Source organism: Prinia subflava, chromosome 3, assembly GCF_021018805.1.
Source record: "Prinia subflava isolate CZ2003 ecotype Zambia chromosome 3, Cam_Psub_1.2, whole genome shotgun sequence".
NCBI classification, from domain to species: domain Eukaryota; kingdom Metazoa; phylum Chordata; class Aves; order Passeriformes; family Cisticolidae; genus Prinia; species Prinia subflava.
This window is the reverse complement of record NC_086249.1, coordinates 72,305,244-72,331,159: the sequence shown is the minus strand read 5'-3', so window position 1 is coordinate 72,331,159 and position 25,916 is coordinate 72,305,244. Positions and strand designations below refer to the sequence as shown.

The window sequence follows — 25,916 nt, the reverse complement described above, 5'->3', positions numbered from 1 at the left end:
AAGAATCTTAAAATCTGCATTAGTGCTGTTCGAACAAGGATTAGAAGCTTCTGATAACATTAACATAAATTTCCCATTGCTAAGGAGTAATCAGGCCCAGATGCCTGAAGCTTTCTCACAAAAATTGAGCTTTTTGAAAAATACTGAATTGGAAACTAAGACATTAGGAATGTGATGAGGAAAAAATTTAATTCTTCAGTATTCTTAACTTCTTTATATCTTATAACCATCATGGATATTATTATTATCAAATGGATTGAGATAAATCTCTGATCCACTTCCCAGGTAATGGGTAATATAATACCCAAAATTTGTTGTAAGATGTTGAAGTATAACAAAAACTAAACAACTCTGAGGATGTTAAACCACATAAATGACATATCATTTTGCCTACAAAGAATGTATAGATATTCCTATCAAAGACAAATTGTTTAAACTCTTAAAAAAATCACTAAAAGGTACTAGTAAAGTACCTCTTATTTTTGCTTGGTATTAAAAGTGGTGGAGGAGCCTCAAGTGCAAAGGTTAAACTGAGTATTTCTGTTAATAATTTTTGCAAAAACTGCTTCCATCAGTAGGACCAATCAACAGAAAAGTAAAATGAAATCTAGTTTCTTAAAAATTATCTGACCTTTACAAAAAGAAATGCTGCTTAGCAATTACAAAATAAGTTTTTCCTTATGTAAAGAATATACATTACAAAGAATAAGATGTGTCTCTCAAACCTGGTAAAATCATCTGAAAGACCTATGTAGTGCTCTTTTGATGTTGCAATTTTGTAATCAACAAAATAAAGCAAAAGAATTTTGCAGGAAATTACTGACTGCATATTAGGCAAAAATATAAGAACATTTATTTTGAAAGAGCAAAGCCTTCTATTTGAAAAGTGTTTATCACCATTAATGTGTTACATCAATAAATATTCCTATTTGTTAACCTAAAGTATTTTCACAAAGAAAACACACACTATGGAAGTTTAACAATAGCTCCAAATATCTTGAATTTGTGCACGCTTATCCTATTAGACTTTGTCTGTAGTGCTCAATAAATCAGTTGTCTTACATATTATGAGTAAAGAATTAAAGAGCATCAGCTCTGATTGTATTGATTAAAGCACAGTGTGGCAGAGATGACACTGAACCACATTACTTTAAGGAGATCCATCTGTGGAACATCTGGTGACTCCACCAGCTAGGGAGACAGGATTCCATGAGTTCCTCACACTTGCCAAGCTTTGAAACAGGAGTAATAAATATTCCCAGTGAAAAGTGTAATTTCAAAGTGAAGTATTTTGTACCACTAGAGTTATTTAGGAAGAATGATGACAATGGGGACATACTTGTGTATCAATATTTTTGAGGAAAGTTTTTCACTTTTCTTCCCATTCCGATGATTTATTAAACTATTTCAAATAAAATGCTGTTATTTAGATTGGATTTATAGTAACAAAATTTTGAGGCAACTTTAAGAGAAAGCAGCTACAGCATATACTTCAGATTCTTTCCTTCACTGCATGCAGCTGCTTGATTTTCAGTTATTATTTTATAGCCTTATTTTTTCCCTTGAGCTCCAAGACCTAACACTAAGGGGCACCAGAGAACTGAACTGCATCTGTTCAGATCCATCAGGAACCAGCTACTGCAACTAAGTTGCAAATTAGGCACTGTGTTAGGTGGAAAGAGAATGGGGCTTTGGGTGAAACAGAAGAGGAGAAACAACAGCTCTGCGTCACATGTTCTCTGTTACAGAACGCTGTCACAGGAAAAGCAAGGACATGCTCATTTTGAAAATACCAAATGTCTTATTATAGTTTATTTCTAGGTGCTGAAAAAGAACTAACTCTTGCTCTATTTTTTCCAGACAAAAATTGGGAAATGTGTGAAAATATTACATGACATGAAAATTGATATTTTTTTTGAGAAGCCAAGTATATCTAAACCATCCTAGCACACTGACTTTGAGTATATTTTCGTTCATCTTAGACAAGTGTAAACAGAGCAAAGACTTAGGAATTCATATTTATATTAAGTTTCAAAGGAGATGTGAATGCAAGCATGTTTTCACCACCAATTCTTGAAGTTCCACTATGGAGATAAAGAACTTAATAATTTCATTGTGGATTGCTAAACTGCCTATTATCATCTGATTTTCCCAACAAGACAAAAGGAAAACATTATATATATATATATACATATATATATATATGTCAATTAAGCCTCTTTGTCAGATGTGGACTCCAAAGCCAACTTTCTTTACCTCAAGTTTGTCTGTCAGACACAGAATAATTACACTGACACTGCCACATGTCTTAGTAGAGCCCATTTTGAAAATCTCAGACTTGATGTCAGGAATTTGTTGCTTATTGCAGTAGGGGTTTTTTTTTGTTTGTTTGTTTGGGTGGTGTTTTTTGTTGGGTTTTTTTGTTTGTTTTGTGGTGGTGGTTTTTTTGTTTTTTTTGGGGGGGTATGGGGTTTTTGTTTGTTTGTTTGTTTTTCTTTTTTCTTTTTTTTTTTTTTTTCCTGTATTTCTGCTTCAATCCCTTTATTCTACAAAAAAAGGCATAATCAAACTAGCAAAATGTAATTAAATAATTGATGTTACATTTTAGAGTAGTAAAGTTGTCCTGAATGCTTTTTAAAAGCTTGGTCACAGTCTTGTCCCAAAACAAAAAGCATTACAAAAGGCAAATTCAGTACAAAACCCAGTATGTCAAATCATTTCAGTCAAAGCTCCAAGACCAAAATTAATAATGTACCATTAGCAGACAGCGTGAGCTGATTGACTGAAAGTTGCAAAGACACATTCTTTGCAGTGTTTGAGTACTTTTCAAGATTTGAGTACTGTAGATCTTTCCTTACAATATTAACATTTATTTCTGTGTCTTTAAATACCCAATCAAAATAAAATGCACAGATAACTGCTGCTTGCTGTAGTACTTGACTCACAGATCTTGTAAGGCCAGATGAAACCATTATGATAATGCACTTTGACCAGCAGCATAACACATGGCATTGAACCTTGCTCTGCAATTCATACCTCAAGTCTGCATCTTCTGTTTGAGATTTACCATCTCCTTTTGAAAGACATCCAGCCTTGACTTACTGCTCAAAGTGACAGAAATTCCAGCACATTCCTTGGTAAGGTTTCTCTTCTGTTAATGACAGCTGCAGTCAGTTGAGTTACAAGTTTTGATATGGATTAGTCTCAGGTCTTTTCCCACTACACTTTTTGAAGCTGAATTCAAGAACCATCAGCAAGCTGTATTAGTTTACAGACCATGTTTGTTACGAAAAAAGACTTCCTTTAACAAAAAATGGAGCAAAGCTACTTTTTGCAGTATATTGCATAACTTCTTCAAGGGCAATTATCCTTCCCTGAGGATAAAGAAAGCCTGTGGAACAAGGAAAATATGGTTTCTGAACCTTCTGCCAGTCCAGTGCAGAAATTAAAGTACACGTGTTGGTTATGCTATGGCCAGACACCATACCTGACGTCTCGAGTTGAACACCAGGTCTTCATCTGCTCATGTTCAACTTCCAGTTGGCACCTTCTCTTGTCTTGTGTGACATCCAAGTGTTTCTGTTGCTGCTACCTTAAGGTGCATAGGAGAGCCAGAAGAAAGGAGTGAGAGACACTTAGCAGTGTCCAAAGAGTATGCTTGAGCAAAGGCCTCGATGGTTGGGGAGAGAAGGTGTTTCACTGTGTAGTGAGTCCAAGTGGAGATCATCACCCTAGGTGATTTCACCACCCTAGAGGAAGGGCTAAGCCTGGCCCCTCTGTCTTTCTCTCTAAGCAGTGATATCTAAGCAGGGAAACACATAGGCAGTATTTACCCAGTTCGTGGGCTGAACCAGGGTTTTGCAAAACTTCTCTTGAGGAAACAGCTTGGCATTTTTGGTCATTTTGCTTTACATCTCTCTAACTGAGAGACAGGCAACTATGTCCAAGCACTTTACTGTGTGGCCAAAGCTGGCCAGGATGCAGAGCCTGTAGCGTCATATGCCATTTGTGATTTGCTATGACAAGGACAGACACGGAGACAGACCTCTCCAGCCACCATCCTGCATGGACATGGTGTTTTATGGCCAAAAAGGGAAGGAGACCCTGAAGGAGAGAGGGCTGGACAGTAGTACTGAGCAGTCCCTTCGGTGAGATGACTAGAAAGAGTTGCATCGAGGAAGCCCTTGGAGGGTCCATGTGGTCCCCAGTGCATCTCCCACGTCCTCCTCCTCAGGCGGGAGGAGGCAGAGTTGCCGCTGCTGCCAATGCGCCAGGATAGAGCGATCTCGGCGCGGGAGGAGATGACGCAAAAGGCAGAGCTCCCCCCAAAAAAGTGTTTCTCCAGGACGAAGATGGCGGCAACTTAGCCCAGGGGCCCAAGATGCCTGTGCCCATCGGGGGCCCCCAGCCAGGCAGTTCCGCCCCGTGCGCCCGGGGACACCGCGCCCGGCGGCAGCAGCGGCGGCAGCCGCAGCCCATTGTCACCAGCAGCGGCGGCGGCCCCGGCAGCCTCCTCCTCCTCTTCCTCTTCCTCCTCCTCCTCTTCAGCATCCTCAGCAGCGCTCCGGGAGCCCTGCAGCAGCGTCCCTCCAGTTAGAGCGGAGCCGGGAGAGAAGAAAGAGACTGAGACAGCGGTGCAGGCATCTGTGCCGCGGCTCGGGGCTGAGGAAGAGGAGCAGCGGCGGCGGGGAGGAAGAGGAGGCGAGGAGCCCTCCCGTAGCCGTCCGTCGGCAGCGGGGGACGCGGCATGCGGTTGTCCAGGTGCAGTGGGCTTTTCTCAGGAGGGAGATGGGGAGCTGCGATCTGACCATGCCTGGGTGAGAGGGGGAGAGGACCAGTCGCGCAGCCCCGCCACCACCAACTACCATCACCACTACCACCACCACACCACCACCATCTCCTCTCCCTCCTCCTCCTCTCTCTGCATTATTGCTCTTATCTTCTCCACGGCACACCGCGTTGGATGGACTGGGGCTGTTTCGTGTGGTGAGACCAAGGCAGAGCCACCGGCGAAAACCAGCAATATCTCGGAGGAAGAAAAAGAAGAAAGAAGAAAGAAAGAAAAAGAGAAAGAAATAAAAAAGAGAAAGAAAAAGAGAAGGGGGAGAGTGGAAGAGGGAGAGAGAGGGAGAGCAAGCGAGCGAGAGAAGGGAAGGCAGGCAAGAAAATCCCCCCAACCTTTTAAGTCAATGCATATTGTGGTGACACTGGCAAAGGAGCCCTCACGGTGGAGTCGGCCAGGGCTGTGCGTTCCCAAAATATGACCAGGGGTGCTTGGATGTGTAGTCGGCAGTATGATGACGGCTTAAAAATCTGGTTCGCACCCCGGGAGAACGAGAAACCCTTCACGGATTCAGAGAGGGCTCAGAAATGGCGACTGTCCCTGGCATCGCTCTTGTTTTTCACGGTCCTGCTCTCTGATCACTTGTGGTTCTGCGCCGAGGCCAAATTCACGGGGACCGGAGAGAAGGAGCAGCCGCCGCCCGAGAAGCCGGAGCCCGCGGAGCCGGAGCTGCTGGCGGGCATGGGGGAGCCGGCGCCCCCCGCGCCCCGGCTCCTCGCCCCCCCCTCGCCCTCCCTCCCGCCCTCCCCCGGCAGCAGCGGCGGCGGCGGCCGCGGCAGCCGCACCAACGGCACCGAGCCCCGGCAAGGCAAGGCTGCCTTCCTGGGGAACTCCACCGCCAGGCCCCTGGAGACGTGCCCGCCCCCGGGCTCCTCGTCCGGGCAGTGCTTCAGCGTGGGCGACGCGGAGGCGGTGTGCCGGCGGCGAGGGGGCGAGGGGCGGCCGCGGGGCACGGGGCACAGCCCGGCGCCCGGCTGGGACCTGACGGATTTTTACCTTTCCTTTTGTAATTCCTACACACTTTGGGAGTTGTTCGCCGGGTTGTCCGATCCGGACACTTTGAACTGCAGTCTGGATGTGGTGCTGAAGGGGGAAGGCTCCTGCAGCCAGTGCGTCCAGGCTTACCAGCGCTACGACCAGCACGCTCAGGAGAAATACGAAGAGTTTGAGGTTATGCTCCAGAAATATTTACAGTCGGATGAGTACTCGGTGAAATCGTGTCCTGAGGATTGTAAGGTAGGAGCCCCTGCTGTGTTTCCCGTGCCCGGCTGCCGGGCTGGCGTGCCTCCCCGGCTGTTGTGGCTGCCGCGGACCCTGTTGTGCCGGCTGCGCTCTCTGCCCCTGGCGCCGGCGGCCGCGGTTCTCACGGCGCGGGCGATGCTGCAGAGGGTGTCGGCCGGGGTGCCCCTCTTAGCGCACTATTAAAAGAGAGGAGGAGAGAGGGGGAAGCTTGAGAAAACGCGGAAAGAAGTGATCCTCGGTCCTCTGGGAGCGTAGCGCTGGATTTCCCCCTCCTCATGAATATGCGATTGGCTCCGGCTCGGCTGCCGGCTTCCAGCGGGCTGGGATGCGACTTGGCGGCAGGCAGCGACAGGGTCTGCATGACGATGAGCGGGGCTCGGAGTGGCCCCGGGGTCGGGGCTGCCCGACGGCGCTGCCCTGGCCGCCGGCCCTCGGTGTGCGGGTGGCCGCGGTGCCCCGGGGGCGGGCGGCTCGTCCCCCGCGGGGCCAGGGGCGCTCCGGGGGCTCCGGTAGGTTCCGTCGGGCGCTTGGCCCCGGGGCTGGCGGGGCTGGACGGCGGCAGAGCGGTGCGGCGCCGGGCCTCCTCGGCAGCGGGAGCGGGACGGTGTTTTCAGGCGCTCTGCCAAAATCTGTGGAGCTGGGGAAGGCTGGAGGACAAGAGTGTCTGTTGATGGGCACCGCAGTGGCCCTTGGTTGGGAAGTGACGGTAACAGAGTTTTGATTAGCTGTGGCTGTTTCCTTTGGTGCCACTGCTGACGACTCAGAGAGATCCAGAGGTTATTATTTTCCTTTGCTAGAAGGCAGAGGGTCCCGCTTTGGCTCTTGTGGTTGTTACCTTCTCTTTACTTTTGCACAAGATTAGTTGGCCTATCTCTCAAGACTGGGCAGAAGAGTTGTCCTCGGTGCCTGAAATAGCATGAATAGCATGCTTTCCCCCCCTGTTTGAGTACTTGGTAGGAGGTGGGTGTTTCTGCCCTGAGCTGAATTATTTCAACTACTGTAGCAGTAACCAGTCTGAATAAAATTCTAAATTCTAAAATTCTAAATTCTGCTTTAGCAGTGAAACACAACAATGCATGCGAATCACTACTCTAAATAGGAGGCCTGGCAGTACCTCTGTGCCCTATAACTTCAGCAGAGACTTCTGAAATAATTGCATGGCAACAGCCTATGCCTAAAAATCCCATTCACCAGTAACTTAGTATAATTTGCACATATATTTGCCACAAAAATGGATCCAGAGTCCCTCCAGAAGCTGAAATAACCTGCTGTCTAATTGGATAAGATAGGAAAGTTGCTGTATTCATTTTTCTCTCTAAATCTGACAAAAGTAAGGTAGACTCAACACTCACCAGAAGTGTGGGCTCCACTGTTTTTAAATTGTAAGCTATGTGTGTACACACTCATTGTATATATGCTATGTACTCAGTTACTGATAATGTAAACCTATTTTATTTCCAGAGTGAATTGGATAAATGAAAAAGGGTATCAAATGTAAACAGACACCTATTGCTGTAAGGAAATCTTTGTCAGTTCAGTGGCTCTATAATTAGAAATTGACCTACTATTCCATGCTGCCAAATGATCAGCATTTACATGCTTAAAGTGATTTTTTTTTGTTTCACAGTTAAGTTTGACTGAGCTTTACCACAAAGTGCTCAGTTGCTCTACATGATATCAGGGTGTAAAAGATGTTGAAAAGGAACAGAACAGCAAATTTATGCTGTTTAACTATTTTCCCTTCACACACCCAATGAGAAGAAATACTTTTTTAATGATAGAGAAAAAGTTGTTGACATTAAAATGATTTTGTGAAACTTTAATGAACTAGACAAATGCCAGCGACCTACATTTCTGCAATTCTGAGTGCCAGATGATACTGCTTCATGTTTTGAGAATTTGGCCAACCAATCTGTTAAAAATGAAAGATACTTAAGAAGGGGAAAGGGGGAAAAAAAAACCAAACAAACAAACCATGGATGCAACTTAGTCTGCTTTCCCTTTTTCCAGGGAATCTGGTGGGCAGCGCAGATGCCCACCCAGTGCGGGTGGGGAGGGCAGTGGGGTCAGCCGCGTGGCTGGACTGGGCTGGGCTGGGCTGGGCTGGGCTGGGCTGAGCTGGTCCGTGCTCCACTGAGGGGAGGGCCAGGAGACCGCTGTCCAAGGTACTGCAAGACAGGCGCACACAGCCCGTGGCCAGGCGGAACAGATGCCGCTCTCTGCCCCCGTGCCCTGATTTGGTGCTTCTGGGTCCCTCTGGAGCCTCTTGATTCGTGCAGGTGGTTGCGAGAGCCAAGTGGATGGCACGTCCAGCGATCTGACGTGTGTGTTCATGTGCTGGTGCATGGGCTGCCCTGAAAAGTGTAGAGGTGAAACTTGAAACTCAAAACTCGAATAGTTTGTGACTGTTGGAATATTGCTCTCGGCTTTCTGGTGTTTTATATATATTTCATTTATAAAACGCAATCAGGACATTCTTTTGTGTGTGTGTGTAAGGATTTTTTTTTTTTCATGTTGGATATTTAGCTAATTCTTAGGTAAAGCATCAGAATAGAAAATAACTTGGTGTCTAGCTATGTGGTTTAGGTACACATTATTTGGTGGGTGTCATGGTTTATGTGGTGACCTGCTTTGTCTTTTAAACAAAGTGCTAAAAATACTGTCTTTACTCAATAATCATGTATGTAAGCCTTGGCTCAATACAACAAAAGGTTTGTTAACTAGTCTATTTGTATTTAAGATGTCTTTAGCATTCTTGGAGGGCAGCTTTGTTCACAAAAAAAAAGAGATTTTCATCCAGCTGACCAATTACAATGATGATAAACAATAATAAAGTTTACTCCGAATAACAGTCAAGTATAAACTTGCAATTGCGTGTTGCTTCCCCGTTCCCCAATTCACCCCAACACCATACACCAGCCTCAATTCAGACAGTTCTCACAGTAAAGTGGGAAGATTGCAATGGGTTTCTCAGCAAGTTATGCCTTTCCAGAAAGTACTATTGGTGATAACAAATAGTACATGTCAAAAATGCCTTTGATGCACGAGTATAAAGCTCAGACTTTATGTTTTCATTCTTTTATGTGGAACCAGAAGAGGATGAACTATATTTTCAAAATATTCTGTCTTCCACTACATGTCTCCTGGTCTCTGAAGAATATTTTGCGTTAATTGCTTTATATTGCAGAAGTTTGTAGACAGCAGTTGTTTGACTTATAGATCACATTTAGCTATTTTATGTGGTAGTTTCAGTTTTAATATACAAGTATACTCAGGTTTTATTTTGTTGGGTTTTTTCAAGTGTGCTGTCCTGTAATTAAGGTCTTACCATTATACTTTTATTGAGTTGCATTGGGGTTTTTGAAAATTTTGTAGAAAATGCAGACAATTTTTAACATTTAGAAAATAACTATTTTTGATGGTATCAACAAACATGCATATGCCTTTTATATTGTTTGTATGTCAGACTTTATGTGTTGTTCAGAAGCTTGGGATATCAGTGTTGTCTTGCTATGAATCCGTCTCCAACTTATTTCTGATAAACTCTTCTTGAAGTCTGATGTCTCTATGTATTGTTTCCTTGTCTTGATAGTCACATATTAGGAATGGCAAAACAGTAAACAAGAGAAATATCTGAATATATTATATATTCAACTAGATGGCAAAACAAATTGCAGTAGCTTTACTGAATCAGTGGAAATCTGGATTCACACTTCTGTTTTTCTGTTTGAAATTTAATTTAGATTCTTAAAAAATGTCTATGAAATCTTTTTATTGCCTTTTATAAATTTGTGGTTATATTTGCAGGGATTTGTCTTGGAGATATGTATAATTTCTTGGCTTACAGAAAATCATTTTTATATGCAGTGTGTCACAGCACAGTATTCAGACAATTAACAGGAACTGTATTGGCCTGGCATTGGGAGACACAGTTCCTCATTATGACTTGTCAACCTTCTATCAGGGGAAATACTCAACCTTTTATTCTTAAGGCAGCAAGCAATCGCTCTGTGGAATAAAAGAAAATTCTGGCTACTTCTGATTAAGAACTGGGTCAAATAACTAAGTAGGACATAAAAATGTAAACGCTTTATATATATATATATACGTACATACATATATATATATATATATATACACACACACTTTAAAAAGATAGAGCTCACATCTTTGTGATTAAGTGTCAGGACTTTCCTGGGAAATATGTTTATTAATGTTTGAACAAGAAACGAGTCATCATTTAAGGAAACACAGGTTTCCTTAACCTAGTGCAAGTTGAGAGTGTTTGAAATGTGGGTTTTCTTAGCACTAGTTAAAATATTGAAATGTATAATTCAGGTAAGTGCATTATAATTAAAATAACATTAAGATAATTCATTTTCCCTCATAGAATATCAAAGAGGAAAAATAAAAATATACTAACTCTTTTTATGTCAACATTGCTAAAAAGAAAACTTTGGCTGACATCCTAGGTGCTCAACGTGTACATGCACATTTTTGTTTTTCAGGAATTAAATATCATTTTATAACTTCTGATTTGAATATTATGATATTAGTATCAAAAACATAGAATACTTGAGTTATAATAATACATAGTTGAAAAATGTGTGTCATTAAAGGCTTTCATCATTAAGCATAGATGGTATAGTTGATAGGAATATAGAGTTGGTATTTCTGTTACTGAAGATTTTTTTTTTTTATCAAAGAACTGTGCTCAACTACTTTTATTTGAGTAAGAGGCTGATTGGAAGTTATTTAAAACAATTAAAATCACATTTCTTCGTAGATGTTATCTGGAAATATCAAAGCCTATATGAATCATTACTTTCCTAAGAACTTTTTCCTAAACAGCATATGTAGTCTAATTAGGTTTTGGTTTAAAATCTCTGTTAAGCTGGCAGAAAAGAGCAGATGAGAAGTACAAACTCAAAAGCTCAAATGATAAAAGAACTCTTCAGTTACAAAAGATCACATAGAGCAGCATCTGCCACAAAGTTAGATATTTCAGTTGCACATCTTACTCACGTATTTATACAGTGATAGTTCTATGCGAGAGTGATACTTAAGCTAATCAGAAGAAACCCTTACGAATTAAACCTTGAAGATCTGTACTTGTGGTCTAATACAAACAAGAAAAATCCTCACATTAATTACTGAACTAATGCTTTTTCTGAATCTCATGAAATATAATTATTTATTTTAGAGCTCTTTTTAAAAATGAATACTATGCTGTATTAAAAAAAATACAAAATACTTAAATGTTTATACTTTTTAAAACTTTGGTATAAAATGCTGTGAAATTAATCTGACTGTGTAAATTGATGTTTGCACAGTTTTATGGGTTTTAGTGTTATTTGTTCAGGTTTTTTTAAGTAAATGTTGAATTATTTTTCAAAACTAATTTAAGACAAATATGTGGATGAATTTAATGTAACTCTTCTTGTAGTATTGGTATAATTCAAGCAGCAACACTGACTATGTGTTAAGCGGTTTGTATTTTGGCCTAAAATCCTGATACAGCAGTCTGTCTCAGTCTCCTGTTTTGAGCTAGATGAATGGTACTGCATTCAGGGAAGACTATACACATGCTTGTGGTCATTCAGCTGCTTAAATGCTTTGCTGGATCGGTGTCAGACCTCTTCACTCCGAAAAGAGAAATTCCCCAGGGTCTTCTTTCCAGAAGTGCATTAACCTCACTTCACTTTTAAAAGTTTGCATCTAGTTGATCATTGAGATACTCATCCCATTCATAGTGTCAATGGGTACATCATTCCTGACATAGGAAAAAAAAGGACTGCAGATTATTAGCACAGAGTAGTTGAAGTGGATTCCACCCTAATCCAGTAACCACCATTTAATGTTTTGTAGTATGAGCTTCACATAGCTTGGAACCTCATGGCTCTGCCCTGAATTTCACTTTGTTCATTTGTTCTCTTTACATCAAGCAGTGTGCCTCACATGCACCTTGCAGAGACTGTGACAATCTTGCTTCTTCATTTCAGGTTCTTCTGGGAAAGATAATCAAAATGCAAATTATAGTTCTATTACTTATCCTGCCTAAAAATCATTTGCTCTATACATAGTCATCTATAACTTCAGTCTTGTGCTAAGATCCATAATATATTTAGATTTGTGAATTGCCTAAAAGGGAAAAAGTAACTTAGAATCTGAATTCTTAAATATTTCTTTTTGATAAATATCAGTCATAACACTCCAAAAGATAGAAAAATAAAGTAATCCATATGACAGAAAGAAAGAAAAAAAAAGCTAGATATCCTTTATGGATATTCACAAAAAATATAAAAGGTTACATTCTCTTTGTAGTCTGTGGAGATACACAGGTAATTCTAGAGTCTAAGTCAGTTCACAGTGAAGTGAATATCTAAAATAGGTCAGACGGATTATGCCCTAAAATACTTATTTTATGTCTTTTGTCTCTAAAGAGGACATACTGTCGTTTTATATCAGATACAAACACTTCCACCCACTGTTGACCTCAGAAGTCATATTAGGTAGATCCCAACATAGTGCTTTTGGTATAAAAATTAAGTTTGGATGAAATTATGTTCATATGCAAAATTTAACTGTGAAAAAGTTTGTAAAATCCTGCTGCTTGTGCTGTCCCACACCAACCTAAGGAAATCACAAGTCTGTTTCACTTCTATAATATCTATATTCTGTTGCTGAAGACTGTGTGAGCTATTTAATCTGCTTCTTAGGGATGAGAACGGGAAAGGGCCTTGTAGGGCGTAACTGCATTTTCATCACTTTTTTTTGAGTGAGAAGACCAAAATCTTCTACATATGAATTTTCTGGTTATTATTTCTGTTGAGAAACTAGACAATACCAATTGTGGGTCATTGTCCTAATAGAGATTTTTGCAGGTAGATCTGCTGGAGATTATTTCTCTTATTCTCCCTTCTCTCTTTACAAGAAAGGTGGATTTTTTTTTTTTTTTTGGGTGGGGGGGTGGGGTGGCTGGAGTGTCTATGTATGAGAATTTCTTCCCTGAGTCCAAATCAGAAGAAACTCCCAAGACTACCCAAATTCCCTCACTCAAGAAACACATTTATGCCACTTCACTACAGTAAGCATACTGTACTTTTCTATATACTTTTCACTGCACTTTTCTCTTGTCAGAACTGTAGAGCCAACATCTCTAAGTGAGAATGTGTGTGAGCTTGATTTCTTTTACAGCATCAATCAGTTAGATGAAAACAAATGTAGTGAGGCACTGGAGAAATATTCTGTCTTGTAGAGAGATTTGATTAATTTGGAGATGTTTAAAAAATATAAAGACCATATTTCTTTTTGTATTTGTGAATTGACCTTGTTTGCAATCAGGGTAGGTATATGAAGTATGTGAATTTCTCCTCTAGAACATGCACACTGAAGAGCTATGTCCAACTAGCTCCCAGTCCATAATGACAAAAAGAATAGGGCATGATGTAAGTGGCTCTGAAGTGAAGCTGATCAACACTGATATTCTCCCACCCTTCATCTCATCTCCTCTCCTCTCCTTCATCAAAACTGATAGACGTGTTGAAAGCTGTTTTTGATGTAAGATTGGCCTAAAGCCTTTATGGAACAAGCTGGTATGACCCTTTGAAGCACTGATTGAATGCAACAAAATTGTTGGGATGAATGGTGATGATAAATGCTGAAGTGATAAACTCCAGCAGGTATATATGAATATTTTGGTCCTTTGAAGTGTCTTTGAGAGCCCGATGGAAATGATCACCTTTAGTATGTAATGATTCTGAGAGCTGATTCAGATGCTTCATCCTAAGAGGAAAACCTCACGATTAAAAATGATAATAAAAAATTATCTGAAGTTACCAGCAAACAATATGTTTCAGTCTAGGTTTTTAGAAGTTCTCAGGAGCTTAGAAGTCATTGTGGATGTTTTAAATCACTTCAGCAAAATTAGAGGGAAATCGTACCAGACAGAGCGCAAATCAAAAAAAAGGTCCAAATTTTCACTTTTAGCGTATGATATTGGTATTTTAATGATTTTTTTAATGTTGGAATTTAAGTCATTTCATTATCAAGGCATTATATTTTCAAATGCATCCATTATAAAACTTTTAAAAGGGGGAAAAAAAGAAATTATATTATGTTTGCATTTCGGAATGTGCAATATAGTGCAGCTTTTAGGAGATATTTTCCATGGAGGAAGTATGATATCTAGAGTGCTTTTTAAATACATGTTTAATTCTTGTTGATCCTCTGCATGTTAGATTAGATGTTGCCTTCAATTTGCCTGAACACTTATGTAAATGGTATCTTGGGCCTGTCAACAGACTTCATCTCTGTTAAGCATCATAATGAAGTATCTTTATTACATTTTAAAGATATTAGCAACCCAGAATCAGAGAGCATTCCTTATTAAGCATATGGCAAAAAGATGAGGTGCTTAGAAAAAAAAAATTCTCATTTTATTCATTCTTTTAGGAGAATAAGAGTTTCTAGAGTTTGTTGCTTGGTGATTTGCTGATCATTGCTCTACATTTGTTAGCTTGCTCTCTGTATTTAAGGGCTCACACTTACAGGCTTGTCTCAAAAAAATGAATTTTATATGAGACGTATTTATTTGCGTAAATACTTGGATTTCAAGGGAGGACTTGAGCAACTCCGAAATAGCTTAAAATCTATAGTAAGTTAATTACATATGTCAGAGACCTCTGTGTGTAGTAATAGACAACTAAATGTAAGATGATAAATATAAAAAATTATTCATGTAAACTTATTTTTCATGATGAGCAGTGTACCAGATGGAAAAGCTTTTGCTAGTGTGGAAACTTTATTAACTCATATTAGTTGATTTGTTGTGCCCATGCATCAAGAAAATATATTATTTTACTAGTATAACTTCATTTAGAGGGGTATTTTTTTCACTGTTAAAGTTACATTTTCAAACACAGTAAAATCATCTCTGCTGAGGAAAATTTTTGTATTTGTATACACACACACTGGATTAAAAAAACAGATGTTCTTTAAAATAAAAACCCAGCCTGTAGAACAACAACAAAATGGCAAATGAAAAGTCCATTTTGTTTATAGGCTGTTTATATTGAGAATAAATAATACAAGTATATGTTTTTTAAAAATATACCCACAAAAATTAAATGCAAATTTTGTATGAATACTCTTAACATTGCCTTCATATATATTTGTTTTAACTGGATTTCTGTATGGAAGGGTTTTAGGATAATGAAGTCATACTTCATAGCTGGAAGTAAAAATTCCTGTGTATTGAATGACTTGCAACTCACCATGCAACTGACTGGTGACATCTGGTATAACACATCACTCTTCAAAAGTAAATTATTCTTAAAATATAAGAGGACTAGTTCCAGAATATATTATCAAAACTATGGCAATACATTTATGTATGTCGATTGTAATCTTTAAAATGAAACAATATACAAAGAATCCCAAATCCATGCTTTGGTAAAGATTAACATCTCTGAAGGGTTTGAAGAGAAGTATTACTATAACATCTATTTAGAATACTGATTGTTAGTAAACTCCTTAAGCAAGTTTCTGGTGGTTTCCCAGTGGATATGTCTATACTGATTCTAGCCATGTTAAAGCCAGGAAATCAGCATAATCTGTTGAAAAAGATCCATGTCATCAGAATCTCATTTACTGGCCTTTTTTATTATTTAGTAAAGTGTCCCAAATGCATCTATTTTGGGATATTGCAAATTTTATACCTCTAGAGGTATAAACCCATCCTTTCATATTTTTCCTTTCACACTATGCTGAAGCTGTAAATATTGTGGTACAGTGCTTGAGAGACTGGGCAGTCCTTATTATGAGCAGGTGTTGTTTTGCAGGAGGGAACAAGTATGGGAAGCTCGCAGCATGCTGTGCGTGGGGATGCCCCAGCACGTGTTGCCTGCCTGGATCTCAGAAGCTGTGCCCTGGAGCAGGGCCAGGGCAGAGGGTATATGAGGATTAGATTCCACTGGCTTGAGGTTCTGCACTTAAAAAAGGGAAGCAAGTCAAAAACATAGCCAAGGTCCCCTGGGATGGCTTTTAAAATTCCTCATGCATCCAGAGATGAGAGATGCTCGTTTCCGCTCCTGTTCTGCTCTGAGTTAAAGTCTTGATGTAATATTTCTACAGAGAATCTGACAGAACTTGGACCAGTATTACGAAGAAGTAGGAGTTTCTGAACAAGGTACATTTGAAATATTACCCAAATTATATTGAAAGCAGAAACAATTTTTGTATTTTTACTTTTTTTTTCATTTATGCTTTCTGATGTAACAATCCTTGCGGAAATGACCCCTATTATAAGCTGAGTTTAGCTAACAAGATGTAGTATAGCACTGGAGTTCAGGAAATGAGGCTTCCTGTTTTCTATTCCAATTCAGTTAGAAGTGCATTATGGTTTCTTTTGTCTTTATTTAAATCTCCTAATTGTAAAAGCTGAATCTTATAAATGCACTTTTTTTGTGGCAACCTCACTATATTAATGAAATGAAATCACTGATGTAACAACAGCTTTTTAAAATCTAGGTACTGAGATTAGTTCCTGAGAATAGAACAGAGCAAATGTACTGCAAGCCAATCTCTGTATGATAGATATTAATTTTAAATATTATTTTATTTTCATTTGTAAATATAGGCCAATTTTCTTTAGTCAGCAATCCACAGTGACATAAACCAGGATTAACTCCATTGAAATAAATGGCTTTACTAGAAGGTAATACTGTTTTGAGAGGAGGAACATGATACGTTTGAAACTCAAATACAGGAGGACAGTTTGACTCAGACAGATTTGCTTTACAAACCTCACTACAAAAAACAATATTCAGTGTGCTTTAAATGCTCATTTTCTTGTCTTTAACTGACATTATAATTTGTTATTGTTGTGGGATTGATGTTTTTTTCCCTTTTCTTTGTTGTTATACTTGGTCTTGATTGTGTTCTCTTATTCTATTGATTTTTCAGGCACTGCTGTAGAAAAATATTATGAGCTTAAGTTGTTCAGCTATCCAGGGAGAGAAAAACCTTGAAGAAAACAAAGCAAAATTATTTGCTTTTTCCAGCCAAGAGTATAGGTCATCCACCAGGGTTAAAAGGAGAGATGATGATCAATAGTATTGCTAGTTTAAATCCAGAGAAGGTGTTTTGATTGCTGCAAAGACACTCTGTATTTATGCTGGCATAAATACAGCTAAAATTTAGGTGCAAGTTGAAGAACTGATCAGGTAATGGAAGTTTTGCTCTGTGGTACACTTCAACGCTCATAAAAAAGGTAGTAATTTTGGCAATGACTCATCTTAAATAAAAATTACAGGTTTGATACATACGTATGTGTGTATATATATATATATGTCTTAAAGGAAGTGGAACAAGGAAATTATTGCTGTAGGATCAAGCATTCTGAGTAGGCTCCTATAGAAATCTGAAAAGTCATGAATTATGGAAAATTAGGAAGTATAGGAAAATGTAACAATTGTTTCTAAATGGTCTTCTTTTTTCAGAATTTGGGTTTTTTCTGTATGGAAGTGTAAATTACTTGGGGTATTTTCTTTCTTTCATCAATATTTCAGACAAGTTCCACAGTAAAAGTAGAATACACATGCACTTGTTGTTGGGATACCCACTAATCCTGTCTTACATTGGTCTTCACAATGCATCTGTAGACACCCTCTGTGGAATATTTTAGATTATTTTTTGTTTCTGCTTCTCTATTTGCACATTACAAGAAAGTTTATTGTTGTGCTTATGTGTGGGTTTTTTTTTAAGACCAGCATATTTTGATCACTGTGATTATCTGTGAGATCAAGTTTTTATTACTGTTGTATAATGTGATTACTGTATTTTTTCTGAAAAGGGCAGAAAGATGTTAGCTTGTGCAATATAAGCATGAATTACAGTGACTTCCCAAACAGTTCTTTAAAACTTATTTTTAGTTTCTGGTGGGTTTTTTTTGTTTCTAATTGCTACAGAAACAGTACTCTGTAAATGATAGCATGAAAGTAAATATTTACAGCATGTTTTTTGGGGTTTTGTGCTCAATAGTTTTTAATATAGGTCTGATTTTAAGAGAGCCAATAGAAGTTTGGGACAGAAGAGATGTTTTTCTTCTTTTATAATTGTTTAGGTCTGCAGGAGGAGGAGAGATGTTTTGCAGCTTGCAGAAAATATTTGCATGTCAGAGTTTTTGCAAAATCTTAACTAGTAGGGAAGATCAGTAGCTCAAAGGAAGCAATGTGATAGCTGTGAATATCAGTAAGCTTTTTTTGGGGGGGGAGGGCAGTTCCTCTAAAATTGTACTCCTGAGTACGGGATAAATTACATATGAATACAGAGATGTTTGAAATGATTTTATGATATGTTTGAAAGAGAAGCAAAAGATCTGAAGCCCTTTAGAGTTTTTGGTTTGTTTTTTTTTTCCCTGCAAGTAAAGGCACTGCTGGGGAACTCAAATATTACAGTAATTCAGCAGTGCCGGGGCCCATGGCATGCAGGTGCACCATGAGACACAACTGTGATACTGCTCAAAGGGCTGGTCCTGCTTCACGCTCTGTGCTTGACTTTGTGTCTTAATAGAGTTAAAAGACAACTGTTTATTTCTTACAGAGCCTGTACACACTGGGCAGCACAAACCACGAGTGCCTGGGCTGTGTACAGGCAGCTGCCCTCAGGCTGTCTCCATCAGCATTTCAGTTCAGGTCTGGGGTGTGCTTTTGAAACTTCCCACTCACTCCACTGCAACTCTAACTGCCCCTTGATTCACCACACAAACTGCATTGCTGTGTGCTGAATGCAAAGCATATCCAGGTGCCCAAGAAGTGCACCTATAATGATCTGCAGGCACTAAGGGATGTGCAGTCCCTAAAAAGAATTGGGGCTAGCCCAAAGTAAAACCGACAAAACTTGTGTAATGTGGGTACCAGGCTCTTGGCACAGTTTCAGTTTACAGAGTGTTTCTACAGAGCCACACTCCTTGTTAATATTCATATAGTTATAGTTAAAGAGGCTGAAATTCAACCTGGAGAGAATTCCCAAAGTATCTCAGCAATTTCTTTAGGACTGCATCTCAAGGCCCTGAGCCAAATTGCTGAAATGATTCACTGCACCTGGCTCTATATAATCATGGCAGCAGTGATCATGTATTAACCTTTTTATTTTTTTGATTTTTTCTTTTATCTTCTGTTGGCATGCTTAGGAAGGTGATGCAGATTTTTGCTCTATGCTTTCCCTGCATCTGCCAAGGCTCTGTGCAGCAGAACCACTGCAGCTCTGCTGCATTTTGGGTCTGCCTCTGTCCTCACCGTGGATTTCAAAGCACCTTCCCAACACACAGACGTAAGCCTGAACAGAACTGTCAGTATTTCTTCATGGCAATTCTACAGTTTTTTAGTTTCAGAACAGTGCAAAAAATATCTAAATAATAATGAAAAGTAAAAAATTTTGTGAGGGAAATCGGTAGCAGTGAAACTAATCTGTCCTGTCGTCATATAATACTTCCCTCACTATGTTCTAATGTGTTTTCGTGTTTACTGCTAAAATAAAACAAACAAACAACAACAAAAAGACTATGATGCAGTGTTCAGGCTACATTTTAGGTAGCCACTGAACTGACAATTAGTTATACAGGAAAGCCTAAGTAACTGATTTTCTTTTTTAATGATTTCAATTTCTATATACATGTGAAGACTTCATATTTTTTTTTATTTCTTCAGCATAAAAGACAAAGGTGTATCTATGTTATGGATTGGTATTTTCTTCACAGAGTAAACCTTTTTTCTCTGAATGATTAAAAAGTACTGTGCAGTTCATAGGAAAATAGGACATGGGAAGAATATTTCTCTGCTGATAGAATATTTGCTGTTAGCATACAGGGAACTAATACCTTTCCAGTTTTTGTTATTTAGGTATTTTTATTGCAATATGCCCAGTAATTACAGGTAATTCCTTTTGAATCCTGACAATTCATACCATGTATTAAGTAAATTTAGCAGTCTTGTAGGAAGAATTAGTTCTTCTAGAGGTCATATTCTAATAGTAACAAAGTTCTTGATGGTCTGTGGGGTTTTTAATGTTTTTAGCCTTTGGTAACCATGAAGAAGCTTTCTTACCTTTTCCCCAGCTTGGAACATGAGTAGGGATAAAAGGAGGCAAGAAAAGTGATATAGTGACCTAGGAAAAATGGATAAAGAAATAATTTGCCAGAATAGTATGAGTGTGTGTGATTGACCAAAACATGAGGGAAATACCTGCCAGATGATCTGCACTTTCTGCACCACCAGATGTTACTGACCTGACCAAGAACTGCAAGGGAGACCAAGCAGCAGAAACAAGACATTGCCCATCCAGCAGGAGAAGCAGTCAGAGTGGCAGACAGCCAAAACTGCAGATGTTTAGCTAAGGTCGACATAAGAGTAGACAGAAAACATATTCACATAAGACTTCAGTCAAATGTATCTCAGGTTATACCCAAGTTGCTTTACCCTGAAGCCTGAAGGAGCTGATACTGGAGAATAAGAAAACTGAAAAGAGTGTGTTTTTTGGCAAGCAGGCTGTAGGAATTGACATACTACACTGCTCTGTATCTGCTCTGGGAATAACCTTGGAAGGTAAAAGGAATTTTACACCAGAACAGAAAATTGTTTGTTAGATTGTGAAGTTTCTTCTTAATTCATGTTAAGGCCATAGTCAATTTATCATGCTTATGATTCAATAAAATACTCTTCCATATTCTTTTCTATTAGTGTATTTTCATACATGAAATGTTACTGTCAGAGATAAATTTCACTTTCAAAGGTACTAAGAAGGGTGTTCAAAATCATAGTATTCACTAAATGTGTAGCAACTCCACCAAAATTTCATCAAAATCTGGTCTTGCTGTTTCATGTGTTAAATCTGCTGGTACTTTCTAATAACTGAGTAAAGATTTCTGTTCCTATAGTTCTTACGGATTTTTTTGTGTAGCTTCTGTAATTTTTTTTTTTTTAATATAACTAGTGGCAAACTGTTAGATTGAAGTGGAGACTAGAAGGAGATGATTATATTTGTAAGAATTATATTAAAGGGGTATAGCTAAACTAATAATTAAGCCCAGGAAAGTATAATTTTGAATTCATTAAAATAGTAGCAGAGGGATCTGTTGCCTATTTGCTCCTTTCACATACAGTTTTTGGGCTGCATCAATGGCTACTGACTGATGAAGGCATTTAAGTGCAGTTTCTTGTTTGTCAGAGACGGATTTTGGTTGTATATTATTCATATAAATGAGAATTTCTGTACATCTGCTGTAATGCAAGAGTTTCCTACATCTCTAACACATTACAGTGTGGGTGTTACCTGTGGTTCTTGGCAAAAAGAATGCATGTATCAAGTCTTCATTCATTAAGATATGCTATTAGCAGCTGCTTCTGGTAGACACAGTTTCACACATTACTGTTGCTTTAATTATCTAAAGGATGCTGGTACAGCCCACACTTCCTGGTTTCATGCAGCAAGGGTTGTCCTAAATACATTTCCAGCTTGTGCCCAGCAGTGGTAAAGATGTCAATTGAAAACATATTTTAGGATATAGCTATCCTTTTCCCTTTATTGTTCATCACTACCCAGCCTTTTCTCTTCTCCCCTCCTTAAGCTATCTGCCAAACCAACCTGTCCTAATAAGTTTGACTGTGGGCCTTTGAAGCGGTAATATTCTGTACTAAGAAAGACAATTTTCTAAAAGGGGAAATAAAATATAAGTATCCATGACTGAAGACCTGCAGCTGAAAAGAGTGGTTTATGATGAAGCTGGGATAAGAATAAGCTGTGTGCACATGAAATAGAAGATGATAACTCTGGAGGTAGTTGGACTTTTCATTTGCTGTTCGTGTTGGTTTAATTCTGGCTTGCTGTACTGAACAGAGTACTGTGAGGAGTTTTTATGTATAAACACACAAAAATCAAAAAATCCTTCATTAAAATGGTGTTACCTTTCAACTTGGCAACATCAAATGCAGAGTTCCACACCTTTGGTTTAAATAATAATGGAAAACAATTGTCTGTTTAAAATACGCTGTTTTCAGTTTTGCTGAATTCTTTATTTGTCTTATTAAGAGAGTTAAGTAATTATATAACTTACTTAATTTGTGTTTTAAACTTACTTATTCATAATGTCTTTTAAACCTCTTCATTTAAAGGTGCCAGACATCACCCCTAAAAAAATAAATCTCAGCCTTTGTAGCCTATATGCCACTACTCTTCCCTTTTTCTTCTCTTTCTCAACCATATCTTTACTTTAGATTTTGATTAGTGCCAGAGAAGTATTTTCATTGGTCTGTGCATATCAAGAGGATCTTCCCCACCTCCAGTGGTCATCCTGTGTTTTTAATTCTAGATGAAGTATTTCATATGGTTCTTTCCCCTGTGCTTCTATTAGGCTTGGCAGTGCTGCATTCCATCTGCCATTGTTTCCCCTTTCACTGAGCTCTTTTAAGCAACCTAAAAGCTCCCTGGCCTGTTTTGGCCTTAATTAATCTAAGACTTGTTGTGTCTGTTGTAAACATTTTCATCTTATTGTTAGTCCTGTTTCCAGATGATTAATAAATAGATTAAACACTCTCATCCTTTGTGAAGCACCCTGCTGTTAACCTTTAGCCACATGGAGCAGTGACCACTAATAAATGCATTCTGCTTCTGTGTTCTACTTTTTGTAGTTAATTTCTAGTCAATGACAATGCTTTACTTCTCATCCTGTGATTACTTAGTTTCTCTAACAGCCTATTGTGGGAAGCATTCTCAAAGGCTTTTTGGAAGTCCAGAAAACTTGTATCTGCCAGTTCTTTCTTATCTGCTATTTATTAACATGCCAAAAGAATACTAATAGGTTAATGACATATACAGGGCATTAAGGCATCTAACTTTTATCCACATATTTAACCCTTTTGCTTTTCATTGGCTCCTCACAATTGTTTCTGCAGTAATATGTGTGTGAAGCTGAATTCTTTCTCAGTTTCTCTCAGGAGTTACATGAAGATCACTGCTGTCCTATGTAGTTCAGTATATTAACTGAGTTCAGTGGGAAACTGCATAATTGTGGATTTCTTTTGGTTAATCTTAATTGCTTTGTAAGTTTTGAATAAACAGGATCCATCCCATTCTTGAGATACATTGATCTTTTATTTATTGATCCTTTCTTGCAATTCCTCTTTTGATACTTCAAGCATCAAAAGGTCCTTTTTTTTTTTTTTTTTTTTTTTTGTGAACTCTGGTGTATCCTTGGTGCTATGAGTCAAAAGAGGGATGTAAAAAGTAATACACTTTCTCTTCTGTTTTCTTATGTTGTTTAGTTTTCTCTTTAACTTATTGGGAGGGGAGTCTTGGTCTCTCTTGGTCATATTTTTTTGTACCTAGTTACTACATATATTCTCATTTAACCATTAACCATCAGATGTACCTGTCATTGTTTATGCATCTTATACACCATAGGCACTTTGTGCCAAGTGCACTGGAAAATCCACAACTCTTGCACTTCCCAGAGTAACTTGAAGCTTCCATCTTCAAAGATCTGATTGGCTTGAAGTGTAATTTTCCTATTATATTTTTATTTTTAGCTCTGTACCACTTGGAAGGGAGAGTAACATGTTTTCCTCAAAGATGGGTGCAGCACTGGAGCCAGTGTGCTGGGTCATGCAATTGCGTCATAGCTGGAAAGGGAATAACGAGGTAAACTTACATTCTGATGAGAAATCTAGGACAAAAAGAATCCTGGGAATTCTTACGGATATACTGTTTCTAAGTACTTGTTTTCCAAATCTTTCTCCCTGTATGTGTTGCAGCATCTATGCACACATGCCTCATTTTCTCCGGTGTTGCTTTGCAAAGCCATTGTAATATGTGCGGGTTCTGTATCCATCCATTCAGAGAAACAAGCAGGTTTGATTTGTTTTTTTTTTTAAAAAAACTCTTACCTCCAAAAACCCAGCAGGCTTGGGGATACCATTTCCCACTATTTATATAATTGCCTGTTAGCTGGAGAACTTAGTTATGAGGTAGAGAATTCGCTAGTGTTACGTTTGGTGTCCTCCACAGCTTGAAGATATTCAAAGGCACTTGAACTTAGTGAAACAGGGGGAATAACACTGAGTGGTAGCTGAAAGGCTTTAGATGAGAAATATGTAGCAATAAGTGGCTCTGCCTTCAAAACTATTTGGTCTTTTTCTCTGTATTTTGAAATTTCCAATTAGATTTTGCTGAGAACTTTTTTTAATGACTAGTAAAAATAAAATTCTAAAATTATTTTGATTAAAAAAATCTCCAACCACATCTGCTGAATTATTTTTGATCATCAATGTCTTGACATTGCTTTCACCTCATACAGAACTCTGATGCTGCACAATCCCCTCTTCTTTTGTACAAAGAAAGGTGCTTTTATGTCACAGAAAGTGTAGAGTACTCTCCTACCTATCACATTAATGATTTTGGACTTAGGACAGAGCAACAGTGGAACAGCTAGCCTGTTTGAAGCTGTTCCCACCTGAGTACACCTACATCAATATCTGCCCTCCAGGGAATGTTTTAAACCATTAAAAGCTACAAGGTTTGCAACTTTACCAAAGCTATATATATGCAGCAAAAGACCCAGAGGAACTTTTGCCTCAGTAATAGCTTCTTCTGGGTCTTCAGCATACACCAGGGCATATTACAAACATCAAAATATGCTCAGTGGATACAGACTACATTTCAGGTCCTCCAGGGATGTTTTACAGTGATGGAAAGAGAATCCCTTCTCTGTTCTACTCTGGTAAGCATTCAAGTAGGAATTACTTAGGAGGACAGTCTCAGAAAACAGTGTCTAAAGGATATTAAGAGGAATGACCTAGCTTTCAGAGATGCTAAGCACTCACATGCTGAGTTAGGACACAAAATAGGATCTAATTTCTATCACATGAAAAAAGTTAATACAGGAAGAAATGCTTTTCAGTGAAACTCAGACAGTTTAATGTACTTGATAGGAGAAAATGTAGTCCTTTTTGAGTATGAAATATTTTTTTCAGATTTTTTTTAATATTTGCTAATGATCATTCTGGATACTTCTGTAAAATCTTCTTACAGCCACAATAAAGAATAAAGTATTCCATCATATCATTAAAGTGTACTTCATTGTGGAGGTTATTTTTTCCCCAGGCATACAACAGAAACAGTGAAGACAGTCTTGAAGATAATAATTTTCACTACAAGTGCTTTATCTAGAGGTGTTGCTGTTGCAGTAGCCAGGTGCAATGCTTATGTCTCTTTACATGAGAAAGAACATGCTCTCTATAGACTGGCAGGAGGTGAGTTTTCCAGATGGAAAACCAGAAATTCATACAGTGTGGTGTGCAGATCCCTTAAACATAAACCTGAGCTGCTTAGCTGGCTTAGTGCAAGGGATTTTGTGCTTGTAAACAACTCACTTCAAGTTGACATCATGTCAGGTTTTGCATTCTGTTTGGATGTGATCAGTCTTACATGCAGGGGCAAAGGATTTTGTGATAAAGTATTTATGCTTTCTGTTTAGCTAGAAAAAGACAATTGATGGGCAGCTGAAAAGGTATTAAATAATAATAATAAAAAACAACAACAAAATTCACTTGATTTGCTTTCTTGGTTAAGCAGCATATGAAAACAAGTTCTGCACTCACTATGTAAAATAGTGACAGTAGAAAACACTTTGGAGAAATCATTCCTTACACATTACTTTTCAGAGATTTACTGAAGGTCAAAATCTTTATCACAAACTTTGTGAAAAGGTTAAATATTGTTTTCTTCCTTTTTGTAATGACAAAGGTACTTACTGTTTAGCTAGTTAGGCTTCATTATT

The 25,916-nt window shown here is 38.7% G+C and overlaps 1 protein-coding gene across 1 annotated transcript in view; it reads left to right on the top strand.

Moving 5' to 3' along the window:
- The first annotated feature begins 5,246 nt into the window (after positions 1 to 5,246).
- The window catches only part of NALF1 (NALCN channel auxiliary factor 1), a 435,874-nt gene continuing 415,204 nt past the window's right edge, over positions 5,247 to 25,916 (top strand). The window contains exon 1 of the mRNA XM_063393547.1: positions 5,247 to 6,079. Within this exon, the coding sequence (XP_063249617.1) occupies positions 5,261 to 6,079 (819 nt within the window). The 5' untranslated portion in view covers positions 5,247 to 5,260. The remainder of the gene's footprint in view (positions 6,080 to 25,916) is intronic.